This window comes from Schistocerca cancellata, chromosome 8, assembly GCF_023864275.1.
Source record: "Schistocerca cancellata isolate TAMUIC-IGC-003103 chromosome 8, iqSchCanc2.1, whole genome shotgun sequence".
Lineage (NCBI taxonomy): Eukaryota > Metazoa > Arthropoda > Insecta > Orthoptera > Acrididae > Schistocerca > Schistocerca cancellata.
The window spans coordinates 130,806,044-130,824,357 of NC_064633.1; the positions used below are offsets into that span (position 1 = coordinate 130,806,044).

Below are 18,314 nucleotides of genomic sequence, written 5' to 3' on the forward strand. Positions count from 1 at the left end.
CGAGGCATATCGCATTTCCTGTAGGTCACCCTGCCTCTCCTGCTGGATGGTGTGCTTCTGGTATGAGGGGTAATTTGGCTGTTACGTGATGTTGCTCCATCTCACTTCCGCATTTCCGTTGGAGACAGCATGGCCCACCTGGTCACCAGACCTCAACCATTTAGATTTCTACAAGGGGGGAGGGGGGGCTGGTTGCTGAAGGAAGTCGTGTATCCGGAGCCCATTCCTGTGCAGATACTGGAGCAACGCAATCATGTTCCCTGTTGCGATATTCGGTTGCAGGATGGCACATTTGAACGTGTACGCCAGTCACTGCCGCATCGTCTTCCCACATGCTTAGAGGGCTGTAGGCCATTTCTAACACCTTGTCTAACGGTGATTTCATATCACAACATGTTGTGCACTTCATTATACCTTGTAGCATAGACACCATGCTTTTCCACCCACATCTCCATGGGATCTTTCCTTCTCCTCATCCTGTCAGGGAACGTTTCCTGCAGTTTTCCACGATTTATCAAAATCACTCTATACAACACTTCCTCAGTTGTTCTTTTTTATTCTTCCGTTTGTAACTCTAGTCAGGAAGGTACAACCTTAAGATGCAAGGCTAGTCATCCGGAACTGTTCACAGTTTGTCTCTGTAAGTCCACCTCTATGTAGACTGGCTGCGGGACCTTGGCCGTTCAGTATAAAAATGGCAAATCAAAACAGCTTCAGCCATCTAAATTTCCAGTTTTATATTATTTCTGTTTCCAGTTTAAGCGTTACACTGCGCCATCTTCAGGATGCCTGATCGACGTGTAGGAAAAATCCCACCTCTTGTACAATCGAAACAGGTGCCAGCATACTGTCACTACTATTCGTAGACTTCTTTTTAACAAAAAGATCGCTTCGATCAACAACGGCAATGTAGCAAGTGTTGATCGAAGGGATCGCTTTGTTAAAAAGAAGTCTACAGATACCATTGACTATATGCTGGACCCTATTTCGATTGTATAAGAGGCAGGGTTCGTCCTACACGTCGGTCAGGGCGTAGCGTAACGCTGAAACTGGCAACAGAAATAAAATAAAACTGGAAATTTATACGAGGTGCATTCAAGTTCTAAGGCCTACGATTTTTTTCTAATTAACTACTCACCCGAAATCGATGAAACTGGCGTTACTTCTCGACGTAATCGCCCTGCAGACGTACACATTTTTCACAACGCTCACGCCATGATTCCATGGCGACGGCGAAAGCTTCTTTAGGAGTCTGTTTTGACCACTGGAAAATCGCTGAGGCAATAGCAGCACGGCTGGTGAATGTGCGGCCACGGAGAGTGTCTTTCATTGTTGGAAAAAGCCAAATGTCACTAGGAGCCAGGTCAGGTGAGTAGGGAGCACGAGGAATCACTTCAAAGTTGTTATCATGAAGAAACTGTTGCGTAACGTTAGCACGATGTGCGGGTGCATTATCTTGGTGAAACAGCACACGCGCAGCCCTTCCCGGACATTTTCGTTGCAGTGCAGGAAGGAATTTGTTCTTCAAAATATTTCGTAGGATGCACCTGTTACCGTAGTGCCCTTTGGAACGCTATGGGTAAGGATTACGCCCTCGCTGTCGCAGAACATGGACACCATCATTTTTTCAGCACTGGCGGTTACCCGAAATTTTTTTGGTGGCGGTGGAACTGTGTGCTTCCATTGAGCTGACTGGCGCTGTGTTTCTGGATTGAAAAATGGCATCCACGTCTCATCCGTTGTCACAACCGACGAAAAGAAAGTCCCATTCATGCTGTCATTGCGCGTCAACATTGCTTGGCAACATGCCACACAGGCAGCCATGTGGTCATCCGTCAGCATTCGTGGCACCCACTTGGACGACACTTTTCGCATTTTCAGGTCGTCATGCAGGATTGTGTGCACAGAACCCATAGAAATGCCAACTCTGGAGGCGATCTGTTCAACAGTCATTCGGCGATACCCCAAAACAATTCTCTCCACTTTCTCGATCATGTCGTCAGACCGGCTTGTGCGGGTCCAAGGTTGTTTCGGTTTGTTGTCACATGATGTTCTGCCTTCATTAAACCGTCGCACCCACGAACGCACTTTCGGCATATCCATAACTCCATCACCACATGTCTCCTTCAACTGTCGATGAATTTCAATTGGTTTCACATCCACGCAAATTCAGAAAACGCATGATTGCACGCTGTTCAAGTAAGGAAAACGTCGCCATTTTAAGTATTTAAAACAGTTCTCATTCTCGCCACTGGCGGCAAAATTCCATCTGCTGTACGGTGCTGCCATCTCTGGGACGTATTGACAATGAATGCGGCCTCATTTTAAAACAATGCGCATGTTTCTATCTCTTTCCAGTCCGGAGAAAAAAAATCGGAGGCCTTAGAACTTGAATGCACCTCGTACAGCTGAAGATTTTTTAATTTGCCATTTTATATTTAAGTGCTCGTTCCTTCTCAGGTTGCTTGATGACAGCAGTTTTCTGGAAATATATTGTATCGTAGTTCTGAAACCAGTCCTGAGTATCATGCTTGATAAATTTGTAATAGTGACTGTCTTGTTGCAGCATACGGCAACCTGGGCAACATCCTGAGTATGAAAGGCGAGCTGGAAGAGGCAGAGAGGTGCTACCGCAAGGCGCTTTCCTACCGGCCCAACATGGCGGACGTCCACTACAACCTGTGAGTATACACGTTGCAAGATCCCCTCGCATCTAAACTGATACTGTTATTACTCAGCTTCGCCGCGAGCCCGTAGAGGGTGGTATATGTGACGTACAGTATAACTGGTCAGCGTTTCCACCCGGAATTTGCGAGTGTAAGTCGGACCTTCCTTGATCCGCCTTGGTGGGTCGTGTCGTCGGATTTCCTCCTACCTGTGCGTGGTGCAGGTCTCGTAAATGTCGTCCCGTGCAGATTCTTCATTGGCGCATTGGATGTCTCTGTCGGTGGAATCTAATTATCTGAAATTGCTGTCGATCAACTTTGGGGTATCTCTTTACACGAAATTAACATTCAGAAGCCGGCCAGTGTGGCGGTGCGGTTCTAGGCGCTTCAGTCTGGAACTACGTGACCGCTACGGTCGCAGGTTCGAATCCCGCCTCGGGCATGGATGTCTGTGATGTCCTTAGGTTAGTTAAGTTTAAGTAGTTCTAGGGGACTGATGACGACAGATGTTAAGTCCCATAGTGCTCAGAGCCATTTGAACCATTTCAACATTCAGAATGCCGTAATATCACTTTTATTCCTATTAGATCAATAATGAAACACCCATGTCATAAACTATTCGTAACCGAGAGCGTGACTACCATCGAACAAGACAGGAACAGCTCTTAAAGCCGACTGCCGACTTAGGCGCGCAGTCCGTATCTCTTACTAGTTTCGTCATAGTTCGTGGATTTCCGATCAAGTTCGTACTTACTGAGATACGCATTTGTTAATGAACGTATGTGAATTTTAACTAGAGAAAATTATGATAAATAGTTTTAAACATCCAGAGGCTGCCCCTAGTATTTATGTTGTCATAAATGACTTTAATTATTAAATATAAATAAACAAAATCGGTGACTTTGGCGCCAAGATGGCGGTGCTTTCCGTCATGTATATTTCCCAGGCTGACGCTTGTTGCTACGGTCCAGCGCCAAGCCCCACCCCACTACGCGCGACATATGGTCGCTTCGTCACCTAGCTAGCCAACGTGGGAAATGCTCTCCGACTCATGGCCGGCTACGGACTACAGCACTTCCTAACTATCGTGAATACATCAATAAGAGACAATAGTTTATTAAAACTGGTAAAAATGTCTTTCTCGCGTAAGAGGCACCTTACAACGGCTCCGTCACTGATAGCAAAATGTCCCGATACTTGGTGTAGCTAAATATCTGCATAATAAGACGCGAAGGACGACTGTTGGTGAACAGCGGTGCAATTAAACACTGCCTTTGTGATCTTGAGACTTTACTAACATGAGTGGGAGCCACCAATGTGATGTAAACTATCCCGAGAAAGTCTGTTAACAAAGTTTCAAGAACAAGCTTTAAACGATGACCCTGGGAATATACTCCAATCCTCTACGTATGGCTCCCATAGGCATCGTGAGGATAAGATCAGAGTAACTGCTGCAAGCAGGGAAGGATTCAAACACTCGCTCTTCCCGCGCTCTGTATGTGAAAGGAACGGGAAGAAACTGTCAAAACTGACACAATGGAGCGTACCCTCTGCCATCCATGCACTTAATGGTGGTTTGCAGAGTACAGATGTAGATGTAGAGGTATATTGTTTGAGTTCAGAGCACCTAAAGCAATCCTTAAATGGTAATGTATAACAGAGGACGTTTAATGATAAATAATAAATGCCACCAGAACTCACTACGGAGAAATAGGAATGACGTGAACCTACAGAGATTTGCATATTTCGATTTGACCCTCTTGAAAACCATCATCAAACATACATCAGTTTATTATAGATTTCGGTTCGTGAGGAGCATATTCAGATGTTACTGTTGTACTTAAAAAGTCAAAGCAGTAAAGAAAATTATCCCAACATGGTGACATCAATTACAATCAAATGGAAAATACATCCAGCATGTCTAGAACGAGCACCTTAATTAGCCAAGCTTCATATGCAGTCTATAGCACAAACCACTGAATCGTTAAGTTTGCGATAAAGCGTCGGGACTAAACATAATTAAAATCATCACTTTCTTCGTCTCTATTTTTCCTCATTACAATATTGCCGCAACTCATATTTACAAGTTTTTACCCAAATTTTACACAGTTGCTGTAAGACATCAAATTAAATTAGCAGAGAAGAATTAAAATCATGCAGAGTGGCCGAGTGGTTCTAGGCGCTACAGTCTGGAACCGCGCGACCGCTACGGTCGCAGGTTCGAATCCTGCCTCGGGCATGGATGTGTGTGATGTCCTTAGGTTAGTTAGGTTTAAGTAGTTCTAAGTTCTAGGGGACTTATGACCGCAGCAGTTGAGTCCCATAGTGCTCAGAGCCATTTGAACCATTAAAAACATGTTTCACCATAATGCAAAAAGAGCAGACAAGGCCCCCAGCACTCGTTTGCACTAAGGTGACAGAAGTCTAATATCTTTGTGCCCGGCGCAGCGCTGCAGCTCGACACGGCACGGACTCCACAAGTCGTTGGAAGTCCCCTGCAGAAATATTGATCCATGGTGCCTCTATAGCCGTCATAACTGCGAAAGAGTTGCGGTGCAGAATTGTCTGCACGAACTGACTTCTCAATCATCATCATCATCATCCGTTATCTGCTATATTAGCAGGTCTTTGCCTCTCCATTTTCTGCGATCCATTGCTTCCTTCTTAAGGCTGCTGTATGTTGTACCGTCCATCATGTCATCCAGTATCTGGAGTCTCTTCCTTCCTCGCTTCCTTTTCCCTTCTACATAACCTTCTAAAACTGTTTTTATCAGTCCGTCATACTTTCTTAATATATGCCCAATCCGATTTCTTTTTCTTCTCTTTATTACATCTAGTAACTGTCTTTTCTCTCCCACTCTTCTCAGTACCTCTTCATTTTTTACTCTGTCCATCCAACTTATTCTTTCCATCTTCCGCCATGTCCAGATCTCAAAAGCCTCCAGCCTTTTCTGTCTTTTTTCCTCATAGTCCATGTTCCAGCGCCATATAGAAGAACACTCCATACAAGACACTTTATGAGTCTCTTTCTGAGTTCTCTGTCCAGACCGCTGCAGAAGATTCTCCTTTGCTTATAAAATGCCTCTTTTGCCATTGCTATCCTTGTTTTAATTTCTGTGGTGCACTTCCAGTCGGTGTCTATCCTGCTTCCAAGATACTTAAAATTTTGCACCTGTTCTAGTGTTTCTCCATTCAGCACAATTTTTATTTCCTTATTTCCTCCCATTGCCAATACTTTTGTTTTATTTGTGTTAATTTTCATTCCATATTTTTTTCCGTTAGTTGCAATGGTGTCCACCAAATCCTGTAATTCTTTTTCCCCTGTGGCTAGAAGGACCATGTCATCAGCAAATCTCAAGCACCCTACTCTTCTTCCTCCAATTTCTACTCCTTTGTCATCTAATGAGCATTGGTCAATCATATTTTCCAAGTACAGGTTGAAAAGAGTAGGTGATGAACAGCATCCTTGTCTTACTCCTTTCCCTAGTCTGATCCAGTTTGTACTTTCTCCTCTCACTTTAACTGAAACTTTTTGATTAAGGTATAATGAGTTTATAAGTCTTCTGGTTTTCCAGTCCACTCTCTTTTCCCTCATAATAGTCGCCAGCTTGTCCCAAACCACATTGTCAAATGCCTTTTCTAAATCGATGAAGCACATATATAGGTCTCTTCCTTTTTCAATAAACCTTTCTCCCAAGATTCGTAGGAGCCCTATTGCATCTCTGGCGCCGGTATTCCGTCTAAAGCCAAACTGCTCCTCGCCGAGATTCTCCTCTATTACTTTTTCAAGTCTTTTATTAATTATTCTTAACAGCACTTTGGCTGCATGTGAAATGAGGCTGATTGTCCTGTGCTCGCTGCATTTCTTGGTTCCTTGTTTTTTCGGTAATGGAATCATTACTGTTGTCAAAAAGTCCTCAGGCCATTTACCACTGTCATATATTTTATTACATAACCTCAATATTTCTCTTACTCCATTGTGGTTCAAGCATTTTAGTATTTCTCCCGGTATTGTATCTGTACCTACTGCTTTGCCATTTTTCATTGCAGCAATGGCAGACTTTACTTCTTCCATTATGATGGTCGGTCCTTTTTCTTCATCACTTACACTGTTGTGTGATTCAAGTTCCAGAGTTTCTGGTTTGGTATTTGTGTCATATAGCTCTTTTATATATTCTTCCCATCTCTGGAGGACATCGTCACGATCTTTGTACACTACCTCTTCGTCTTTACTCAAAATTTCCATAGAAGCACCTCCTGCTCTGTTTTGTTCCCATGTCATAGTCTTTACTCTGTTGTATAGTAAGTCGTATCTTCCCTTCCTGTCCGGTTCTTCAATTTCATCACATTCCTCTCTTAGCCATTTTTTCCTAGCCTGCTCTGTTTCTCTTCGCAGTTCGTTATTTAACCTTCGGTATATCTTTCTTGCATCTTCAGTGTTCTTGTTCTTCAATTTTCTTCTCTCCTCCATCTTGGAAATCATTTCTTGTGTGACCCATGTTTTTTTTTTTACCTTTTCCCTTTTACATATCCTATATTTTGCTGTCCTGCTTTAATGATTCCTTCTTTCAGCATATTCCAGTACTCGTTGGCATTATCAGGTGCTTCTTTGTCTCGTAATGTGTTTAGAAAGTCCCGAGACAGCATTTCTGTAATTTGTTCTTTGTTGAACCTAATCTTCTCTAGATCCCACTTCTTCACCATTGTCGCCTTTTTCAGTTTTTTCATTCTTATTTCTATTTCTGCCATAACTAAGTTGTGGTCACTATTAATATCTGCACCTGGTAATGTGTGCACCTTCTTGATTCCATTCCTGTATCTTTCTTCTACCAGCATATGTGGTGTCACCGCCAGACACCACACTTGCTAGGTGGTAGCTTTAAATCGGCCGCGGTCCATTAGTACATGTCGGACCCGCGTGTCGCCACTGTCAGTGATCGCAGACCAAGCGTCACCACACGGCAGGTCTAGAGAGACTTACTAGCACTCGCCCCAGTTGTACGGAACTTTGCTAGCGACTACACTGACGAAGCCTTTCTCTCATTTGCCGAGAGATAGTTAGAATAGCCTTCAGCTGAGTCCATGGCTACGACCTAGCAAGGCGCCATTAACAATTTCTAGAGAGAGTCTCACTTGTATCATCAAGAACGCTGTATACAAATGATGGATTAAAGTTAAGTATTCCAGCAGCTACGTACTTTTCTTTATAGCATTCATTCCGTATCCTGTTTCAGACCTAAAGCAAGCCTGCGTGTGTAAACGCGTGCCTTTCGGTTACCCGTCTCTGTGGACTGTCTGTCTTGTCAGTCCACAACAGTATAAAATCGATTTGATTTCTGTATTTATCCCCTGGTGATTTCCAAGTGTAGACTTCTCAATAATGTCCCATAAATATTCGATGGGATTCATGTCGGGTGATCTGGGTTGCCAAACCATTCGCTTGATTTGTCCTGAACGTTCTGCAAGCCAATGATGAACAGTTGTAGTCCGTGGACATGGCACATTGTCGTCCATAAAAATTCCATCATTGTTTTGGAACGTGACGTCCGTGACAAGCTGAAAAGGTCTCCAAATAGCCGAACATCCAGAGGACCCAGTCCAAACACAGGCCATACCATTACGGAGCCACCATCAGCTTGCACAGTGACAATTTAGGTCCATGGCTTCGTGCAGTCTGCGCCACACTCGAAAACTACTATCAGCTCTTACCAACTGAAATTAGGATTCATCTGACTTTTCCACAAGAGCGGGTGTACAATGTAAAAGGCATATTGCTATAAACATAACTAGGTGTACTTTGAGTCTTAGGGTCTATGCCACAGTGCCAGGTCTTGTACGCGATGACATCTCGGTCGGCGAAGGATTCCAGTCCAGGTAGGGATGCGTTCTGACAACGAACAATGGCTAGGGTAAACCAACCACTGCCGGAATTTCCTGTAGCAACGTCAAGAGTAAAATTAACCCTGCAGCAACGGAAGAATATGGGTCTATTTAGTGTAACTGCTTCGGCTGTTTCATTTTCTTCAAGTTTATTCCCGGATTGCGTCACCGACTCGCTAGGAGCTCAGCGGGCAGTGCGGCACTATGTTTTCGAATTTTTCCGGACTGTTGCATCCTTGAGCCCCCGGTTCGCGATGTATGCTCCCCGGTTACAGAGGTCAGGGATCACACTTTATTAATAATTATAGTGCAAAGTAATATCTCCAGTTACAGTTACATTTTCAGCAAGTACGCCAAGTCCTTTCATACATACATGAATTTTGTCATAATTACTAACTTTTCTACAAGAGCGGCCATAGATCTGTGCCGGCGCATCCCTACCTGAACTAGAATCCTTCGCCGGCCGAGATGTCATCGCTTACAAGACCTAGCATTGTCGCATAGATCCAAAGACTCAAAGTAGACCTAGTTTTTTTTATAGTAATATGCCTTTTATATTGTATATCCGCTCTTGTAGAAAAGTTGGTAATGATGAAAAAATTCATGTATGGATGAAAGGACTTGGTGTACTTGCTGAAAATGTAACTGTAACTGGAGATATTACTTTGTACTATAATTTTTAATAAAGTGTGATCCCTGACCTCTGTAACCGGGGAGCGTTACGAGCGTGCTACGTAATGAAGGCCATCCGTCTCCTATATAAGCGGGCAGTGCAGGCCAGCGGAACCATTCCGCTGTGAGTTCTGTCTGCAACAGCATTGAAGCACTATGCCTCGTCGACGTGTGTATCGTCAACGCCGCCACCGCATGCCTATCTACAAACATATTATTAGCCTCGAGAATAAACTTTGAGTAAATGGAACAGCCCAAGCAGTTATATTAACTGGACCTACATTCTTCCTAGGCTGCAGGATTAATTTTACTCTTGACGTTGCTACAGGAAATTCCGGTAGTGGTTGGTATACCCTAGCCATTGTTCGTTGTGAGAACGCATCCCTACTTGGACTGGAATCCTTCGCCGACCGAGATGTCATCGCTTACAAGACCTGGCACTGTGGCAGTCATCTAGGGTGCAACTGATATGGTCACAGGCCCAGGAGAGGTGTTGCAGGCGATGTCGTGCTGTTAGCAAATGCACTCCCGTCGGTCGTCTGCTTCCACGGCCTGTTAGCAACAAATTTCGACGGATACGTACATAGTACGTGCTGCATTGATTTCTGCGGTTATTCCTGACAGTGTTGCTTATCTACACTCCTGGAAATTGAAATAAGAACACCGTGAATTCATTGTCCCAGGAAGGGGAAACTTTATTGACACATTCCTGGGGTCAGATACATCACATGATCACACGGACAGAACCACAGGCACATAGACACAGGCAACAGAGCATGCACAATGTCGGCACTAGTACAGTGTATATCCACCTTTCGCAGCAATGCAGGCTGCTATTCTCCCATGGAGACGATCGTAGAGATGCTGGATGTAGTCCTGTGGAACGGCTTGCCATGTCATTTCCACCTGGCGCCTCAGTTCGACCAGCGTTCGTGCTGGACGTGCAGACCGCGTGAGACGACGCTTCATCCAGTCCCAAACATGCTCAATGGGGGACAGATCCGGAGATCTTGCTGGCCAGGGTAGTTGACTTACACCTTCTAGAGCACGTTGGGTGGCACGGGATACATGCGGACGTGCATTGTCCTGTTGGAACAGCAAGTTCCCTTGCCGGTCTAGGAATGGTAGAACGATGGGTTCGATGACGGTTTGGATGTACCGTGCACTATTCAGTGTCCCCTCGACGATCACCAGTGGTGTACGGCCAGTGTAGGAGATCGCTCCCCACACCATGATGCCGGGTGTTGGCCCTGTGTGCCTCGGTCGTATGCAGTCCTGATTGTGGCGCTCACCCGCACGGCGCCAAACACGCATACGACCATCATTGGCACCAAGGCAGAAGCGACTCTCATCGCTGAAGACGACACGTCTCCATTCGTCCCTCCATTCACGCCTGTCGCGACACCACTGGAGGCGGGCTGCACGATGTTGGGGCGTGAGCGGAAGACGGCCTAACGGTGTGCGGGACCGTAGCCCAGCTTCATGGAGACGGTTGCGAATGGTCCTCGCCGATACCCCAGGAGCAACAGCGTCCCTAATTTGCTGGGAAGTGGCGGTGCGGTCCCCTACGGCACTGCGTAGGATCCTACGGTCTTGGCGTGCATCCGTGCGTCGCTGCGGTCCGGTCCCAGGTCGACGGGCACGTGCACCTTCCGCCGACCACTGGCGACAACATCGATGTACTGTGGAGACCTCACGCCCCACGTGTTGAGCAATTCGGCGGTACGTCCACCCGGCCTCCCGTATGCCCACTATACGCCCTCGCTCAAAGTCCTTCAACTGCACATACGGTTCACGTCCACGCTGTCGCGGCATGCTACCAGTGTTAAAGACTGCGATGGAGCTCCGTATGCCACGGCAAACTGGCTGACACTGACGGCGGCGGTGCACAAATGCTGCGCAGCTAGCGCCATTCGACGGCCAACACCGCGGTTCCTGGTGTGTGCGCTTTGCCGTGCGTGTGATCATTGCTTGTACAGCCCTCTCGCAGTGTCCGGAGCAAGTATGGTGGGTCTGACACACCGGTGTCAATGTGTTCTTTTTTCCATTTCCAGGAGTGTATTATCACTGGCAACTCTACACGGACGCTGCTGCTCTCGGTCGTTCAGTGTAGGCCGTCGGCCACCGCGTTATCCTTGGTGGGAGGTAATGCCTGAAGTCTGGTGTTCTTCGCAGACCGTGGATCTCGGAATTTTGAATCCTCTAACGATGTTCCAAATGGAATGTCCCCTGCGTCTAGCTGCATCTATCATTCCATGTTCAAAGTCAGTTAATTCCAGTCTTGCGGCAATAATAAAGTCGGGAAACTTTTCAAATGAATCACCTGAGTACAGATGTAGCTCCGTCATCTGTAAATGTGCATATCGCCATCCCATTTGTACGTGTTAAAAATCAAAGGGATTACAAATTATGCACAGAAGGTAGGGCTCAAATTGAATCGAGACAAAACAGAGTTCATGCAATTAGGAAGAAGACAAGAGCAGGTAGAATTTCTTGAGATAGATGGCAAGAGGTTCAAGAGAGTAGAGCAGTTCAAATACTGGGGATCTTTGTTTACCACGGACAACAACATAATAATGGACATCAAGGAAATAATAGCAGCGGGAAGGAAATGCATGCATTCCCTCAGAGAGACACTTGGCTCTAAATCGACCTCAGTGAACACTAAGATGAAAATCTACAACACAGTGATATGCCCAGCAGTAATGTACGGTTCAGAAACATTTAGCTTGACTAAGTGACAAAGGGAAAAACTACTAATATTTGAAAGAAGAGTAATGAGGAAGATGTGGGGACCAGTTTTAGATAACGGAGAATGGAGGAGGAGGAAGAACGAGGAAATCTACCTTCTGATGCGACAACCAACTATCCTACAGAAGATAAAGAGCAAAAGAATACAATGGGTTGGCCATGTAGCCCGTATGCCAGATGGAAGATAGGCGAAGATGGCACTAGCGGGGAAACCAAACACTAATCGCCCATTGGAAGACCAGGGCATCGCTGGGTGGACGACCTGGCGAAGGATATAGCAGCCCTGGAAATTGAAGACACCTGGAGGAACCGGCCACAAAACAGGAAGCAGTGGAGGCAGTTTCTGCAAGCAACGTGTGGTCTGCAGGGCCTGTGATCGCTGGATATCGTATGATATTCTTGTCATTTACGTGTACGATCTGCTATGTGGTGCAATGAGAATTATTTGGTGAGCAGCAACACTGGTTTGTGTTTGTAACCTATTCGTACTGTAGTATCTCGTAGCGGGTGAAGGACACGAAATTTAAAGGAAAATTCAGAAAAATCTATGCGTATGAACTGACTAGCCTATTAATCATGCAAGACAGGAGCGCTGTTGTGGGGTTACGAAAAATGTGCAGTAAATTACAGCTAGTAATAACAAATACAATCTTCGAAAATAAGAAGAGGAAAGGTATACTTGCAATGGGGCAAAAGATATAAGAAGGTACCAGATATGAAGCACTTCCAGAAGTAGCGAGGCAGAGTTCCTCGTTTTGGGTTATGTTCTAAGGGAGGCTGTTGAAACACGAGTGGTCGACGGCCTGATCAATAGAGACAGCGGCTTCCCTCCCAGTTGATCATGGGACCCAGCACTCAGCTAGATGTAGACACAACGTCGACTGAGAGCGACTTCCCCCTCCCCCCCTACCCTTCCCAGCGGTTTCGGTAGAAGCTGTCAGAGACCAGAATTCGTGCCCAACATTCGGTGATCGCGTCACCTACCCCTACCCCCGAGAGCAATACAAAGAAGAAAAAATAACTTTTGGAGAATCTGACAGCAAATGCGTCAACATTAACAGTGCCAGAGGAATTCCACTTCTAGACGGAGGAAACAGATTAGTTATCTGGAAAGAGTAGACTGAATGACCTCTACTAGGGGGAGGAACTGCCTGCTAATGTGACGGAAGATGAAACGAGTGTCGGATTGGAGGATATTAGGAATCCAGTATTATAGTATGGAAATAACCGACCGGTTAAAACCTGTATTTGTATTTTACTTCTTAGTAACGGATATTTTACGGCACTTATTTGGTCTCGTTTATAACAAGTGTTTCGAGTTTTTACTAAAAACTGGATAAAAAAAAGAAATATCAGTGATAATTCTTTTCGGTTTTAAATAAACCTTAAAAAACGAATAAGTTTCATTGCTTTGAAATACTCCGTTTTTACGAAAAATGGGAAAAGCGAATGGTGCTATTTTAATAACAAAGCTCAACAGAAACGAGGAACAAAGATATTCCATAAGAACTGGCACACCACTGCCGAGACAGTAATTTTCCTGTTACATTGTGGCGTGGCTTGTTTCATGGTACGTGTGTACTTCCAGTGTACAGGACTTGCCCCTTCTGGTCTATGTGGTACTTCCTCACTGTCGTCGCCAGAAACCTTTTGTCTACCAAAATGGCAACAACCATAGTCTGGAAATATTTTACTAAGTGGCGTAGCCGTAGGTACAAAGCTTCACTTGCTATGCTTCACTTGCTATACAAGATTTAAAAAATTGTCTTCCATTTCTACGAAATGTCAACGGCCTTGCCGCGGTAGTAACACCAGTTCCCGTCAGATCACCGAAGTCAATCGCTGTCGGGCTGGGCTAGCACTTGGATGGGTGACCATCCTGTCTGCCGAGAGCTGTTGGTAAACGGGATGCACTAAGCCCTTGTGAGGCAAACTGAGGAGCTACTTGATTGAGAAGTAGCGGCTCCGGTCTCGTAAACTGACTTACGGCCTGGAGAGTGGTGTGACCACAAGCCCTTCTATATCCACATCCAGTGACGCCTGTGTACTGAGGATGACACGGCGGCCGGTTGGTACCGTTGGGCCTTGATGGCCTGTTCGCACGGGGTTAAGTTAAATCTCTACGAAATAATGAAATAGGAAAGAAATTATGCTAACAGGAATAAATTAAAAGGTTAAGGACAATTCATTCACAATTCACACAAAAAGCAGGAAGTAGCTGATATACTGCCTGTGTTTGTATATGCCATTACCTGCTTGTAGCCATTGAAAACGGACAAATTAACACGAAAAACAGAGTTCTTCAACCTCAGTTTTCACCATTTAATACTGCCTATTCGTAGTTCTCAAATAGTAGCAAGATCCCTGATTACATTATTTTTCAGCAGAATTTCAAAACAAAACAAAAACAATGTATCAATAAGAGAAGCTGGTGAGTTTTTGTATTATTCAACCACTTATCACTGTCCGAGGAAAGCAGTGAATGGGAAACGGACTAAGTTTTTGCTTATTTAATTTTATATTTTGGTTCCGCGTATTTTGAAACCAAGGAATCGAACTTTTTCAGTCTTCGTTCGATTTCTACGTTTATTACAGACAATAATAGGAATAAAAATCAGAAAACCGGTTATTTCAAAAACCGCCATCCCTATACTGGAAGACCCGTGTTCCAGCAATGCGGAAACGACAGATACCAGTCCTTCGTGATTTCTAAAATCATTGTGGGAAGTGGCACAACACGATTATTCAAGTAAACGTGTAGATTTGTGAGTGTGGAGACATTAGGAAGACTAACTATTATTAAAACAATTCCTGAGACAAAAAGGGCAAGTAAACACGGGAACTATCGCACAATTAGCCTGACACCTTATGTATCCAAATTTTTGACCAGAATAGTATCTGATTATAAGAACAAAAAATGAAAGTAATAACCCGCTAGATGATTATTAGTTTGGCATTAGAAAAGATGAAAGCACCAAACAGGCAGTCCTTATAACACGGTTAATCGTGGAAGCAATTATTAAAAGAGGCCGACAGTTCATTAGGAATTGACGCAAAAAGAGCGATCGACCCTTTACAGTTGTGTAGAGTGTATCAGATCCTGAGAGAAGCGCAATAAGACGGGCAATATACGCACGCTACGCCCATGAGTAAAGAAAGAACAATAAAAATTGAAGGCAAAGAGAGACGTGCTCGGATCAGAAAGAGCGTAAGACAAGCAAATTTTCTTCTGCGTGTAAAAACTATGTAGAAGAAGCAATGAAAAAAATAAAAGAAAGGTTCAAGAACGCTATTACATTCCCGACTACTGGCATTGCTGTCCTCTGTGAATGTAACAGATAATTATAGGACCTGTACAGAAATGAACGGCCTACTAAGGATAGAGTATCGATCGAGAGTAAACCAAAGAAAGACGAAAACAGTAAAGACAGACGAAATTGAGATTACCAATAAACTTAACATCAAAACACGTTAACATCAAGTGGATGAAATTAAAGACTTCTGGTACTTTCGAAGCAAAATAACGCAAGACCGATGGAGCAAAGAGGACTTAGGGGAGTGGGAAAACTAATTCAGGGAAACGGAGCATTCTCTGCAAGACACCTACTTTATTTTACTTCGTCATCAGTCTTCCTGACTGGTTTGATCCGGCCCGCCACCAGTTCCACTCCCGTGCCTACTCCCCTTCGCAAAATATCACTTGCAGGCAAAAACTTCAATTACTTGTTAGACAGATATCATTTTCTCTCTACCCCTCCCATCTATGGCTCCTTCAAGTACTATGGAAGTTACATGTCACTAAACATGCCTAAACTTGTCAATGTATTCCTCGGCGATTCTGCAGTGAACCTCCTCATTTCTAATAGTCACCTTTTCTCATCGTTCCTTTATAGCACCACATCCAAGGTGCTTCGATTCTCTTCTTTTCCAGTGTTCCCACTGTCCATGATTCACTACGATACAATGCTGTGCTCCAGACGTATATTCTTAGAATTTGTTTGCTATTAAGTCCTATGTTTGGTATCAGTAGACTACTTTTTGCCAAGAATCCCTCTTTGCCTGTGCTAGTCTACTTTTTATATCATAATTGCTTCTTCTGTCGTGTGCTACGCTGCTGCGAAAGTAGCAGTTTCATCTACTTCAGGGTCCGCAAGTTTGACGTTGATTTTGTCGCTAATCTCGTTTCTGTTGCTCCCCATTACCTTCGTCTTTCATAGGTTTACTTTCATTCCATATTGTGTCCTCATTTGACTGTTCATCCATTTCAGCAGGTCCTGTAATTGTTCCTCTCTTTCACTAAGGATAGTAATACGATCAGCGAATCTTATCATTGATATCCTTTGACTTGGAGTTTTGATCCATTCCTGAATCTTTCTGTTATATCTGCCACTGCTGCTTGGATGTATATATTAAACGCTCAGGAGAGAAACTTACAGCCCTGTCTTATATCCTACCTAATCCGAGCACTCCAATATTGCACTTCCATTCTTACCCTAGCCTCATGTGTTCTGTACGTATACTAGTCTTTCCTCTCACTTTGCTCTTGTACACCTCCTCTTCCCTCATCTTTCGGTCCGTCTGCTCCTCCTCCCAAATCTATCTCTGCTTCTGTCTCCTTCTCATCTCCTTTCTGCTCATCTCCTCCTCCTCCTTTCCATCTCCTTTGGTCCCCCTCTCTGTTCATCTTCTGACCCCCTTGTGGATGGCTATAACTGGGAGAAGGTATTGTTGCATAGAAGAAGGTGTGGACAGAGAGAGGGGGCAGGAGGGAATAGATACTGTCCACCATCTCCCCCTTCTCCTTATCCATCACCTCCTGTCCCCATCTTTGTCGATCCATCCATCTCCCTCTCTCTCCCTAGCCATCTCCTCCTGCCTCGTATCTCTTTCCATCCTCTCCTGCATACTGTCTCAGTATTTATCCAATATTGAACCATTCTCTCCATCCATCCCATCCTTTATTCATCGTAATCTTCCCTTAGCCATGCCAATGTACACATGTATCTCCTACAAAATAAGCTGATAAAACAAGCACATACTACTCCTGTAACATGCCTGTCATACAAGTCAGCCTACACGTCAGGTTTAAAAACCAGTTTTTGCTCCTGACATATAGGTTGCCATGCAGACCAGGTCGATAAAGCAAGCTAATACCACTCCAATGCGACATGCTTGAGGTCCAGGGCAGCGTACATGTTGGGGCTGGAAAATTGATTCTTCCTCCTGATGTGCAGGCTACTTTGAAAAGCATGTCGATAAGCAGACCAAAACTATTACCACAGACCATGCCCGTCTTACAGCACACCTATACAGCAGGGGCTAAGAAACACTTTCTTCCCGTGTCTCCGCTTCTGCTGGAGACATGAGGTTATAAAGTCCACAGAGGTGATACTTGAGAAGTTTTCAGACTGTGTGCCAAATTTGTTTGAAACCTATCCAGAGGATTGGGAGAAGATCCCAGTCATAAAAACATGCAAACATACATGATGCTTTACATATATACTAGCCTTTTCCTCACAGCTTCACCTGTGTATGCATTCAACACATATACTGAGCTAATCCGCTCCTCCCCCTCTCAGTATCCATCTCTTTCTCCATGAATCTGTTCATTTCATCGCCCAGCTTCTGTATTTCTCCTATTCACCACTCTCTGTCTCTTCGTCTCCTCCCCCTCCCTCTCTTTGTCCACTTCATCCACCCATCTCTCTGAGCATACCTTCCTCCTTCCTCCCCCTGCCTCTGACCAAATCAATCTCTGCCTCGCCCTCTTCTTTCTCCACCTGCCCACTACTTCACTACTTCTCTATGCCTCCCACGTCTACATCTCCCCTCCTGCCCTCTCTCTGCCCATCTTAACCTGTACGCAGCCATGCTCATCAGCATGTGTAGCCCCTGCGCTATAGTTGAAGAAAGCAAGCTGATACATCTGTCAAACAGGGCAGCCTACAGATCAGGAGCTTGAAAATCATTTATTTGTTTCTGATATACAGTCTATCATGTGAAGTAAGTCAATAAATCTGGCCAATACTAAGCAAGCACAACACTGATATTGTAAAGAAATTTCCAAAAATTTTCCAAAATAATGTTAAAAAATCCTTAAAAATATTTTGAAACTTTATTAAGACTCTTCAATGCCACATTAGCTGTATACAGATTCCTTTATTAGGCAACATAACCAGTATCACGGAATTATATGCACATCTTCAGGTGATGATCTGTATAGAATACAAAAAAAAATTTTTATAAAATGCTGTTAATACAGCGAGAAAAAGCAGTAGGTTTTTGCTCACAAATTACCACTTCATAAAGCAAAATCGAATGTACAATGTTGCAATGTTCAAATCG

The 18,314-nt window shown here is 44.4% G+C and overlaps 1 protein-coding gene across 1 annotated transcript in view; it reads left to right on the forward strand.

Moving 5' to 3' along the window:
* Positions 1-18,314, forward strand: part of LOC126095421 (protein O-mannosyl-transferase TMTC2-like) — a 1,040,622-nt gene that overhangs the window by 525,130 nt on the left and 497,178 nt on the right. Inside the window, exon 12 of the mRNA XM_049910218.1 lies at positions 2,567-2,681. Coding sequence (XP_049766175.1) covers positions 2,567-2,681 — 115 coding nt within the window. The remainder of the gene's footprint in view (positions 1-2,566; positions 2,682-18,314) is intronic.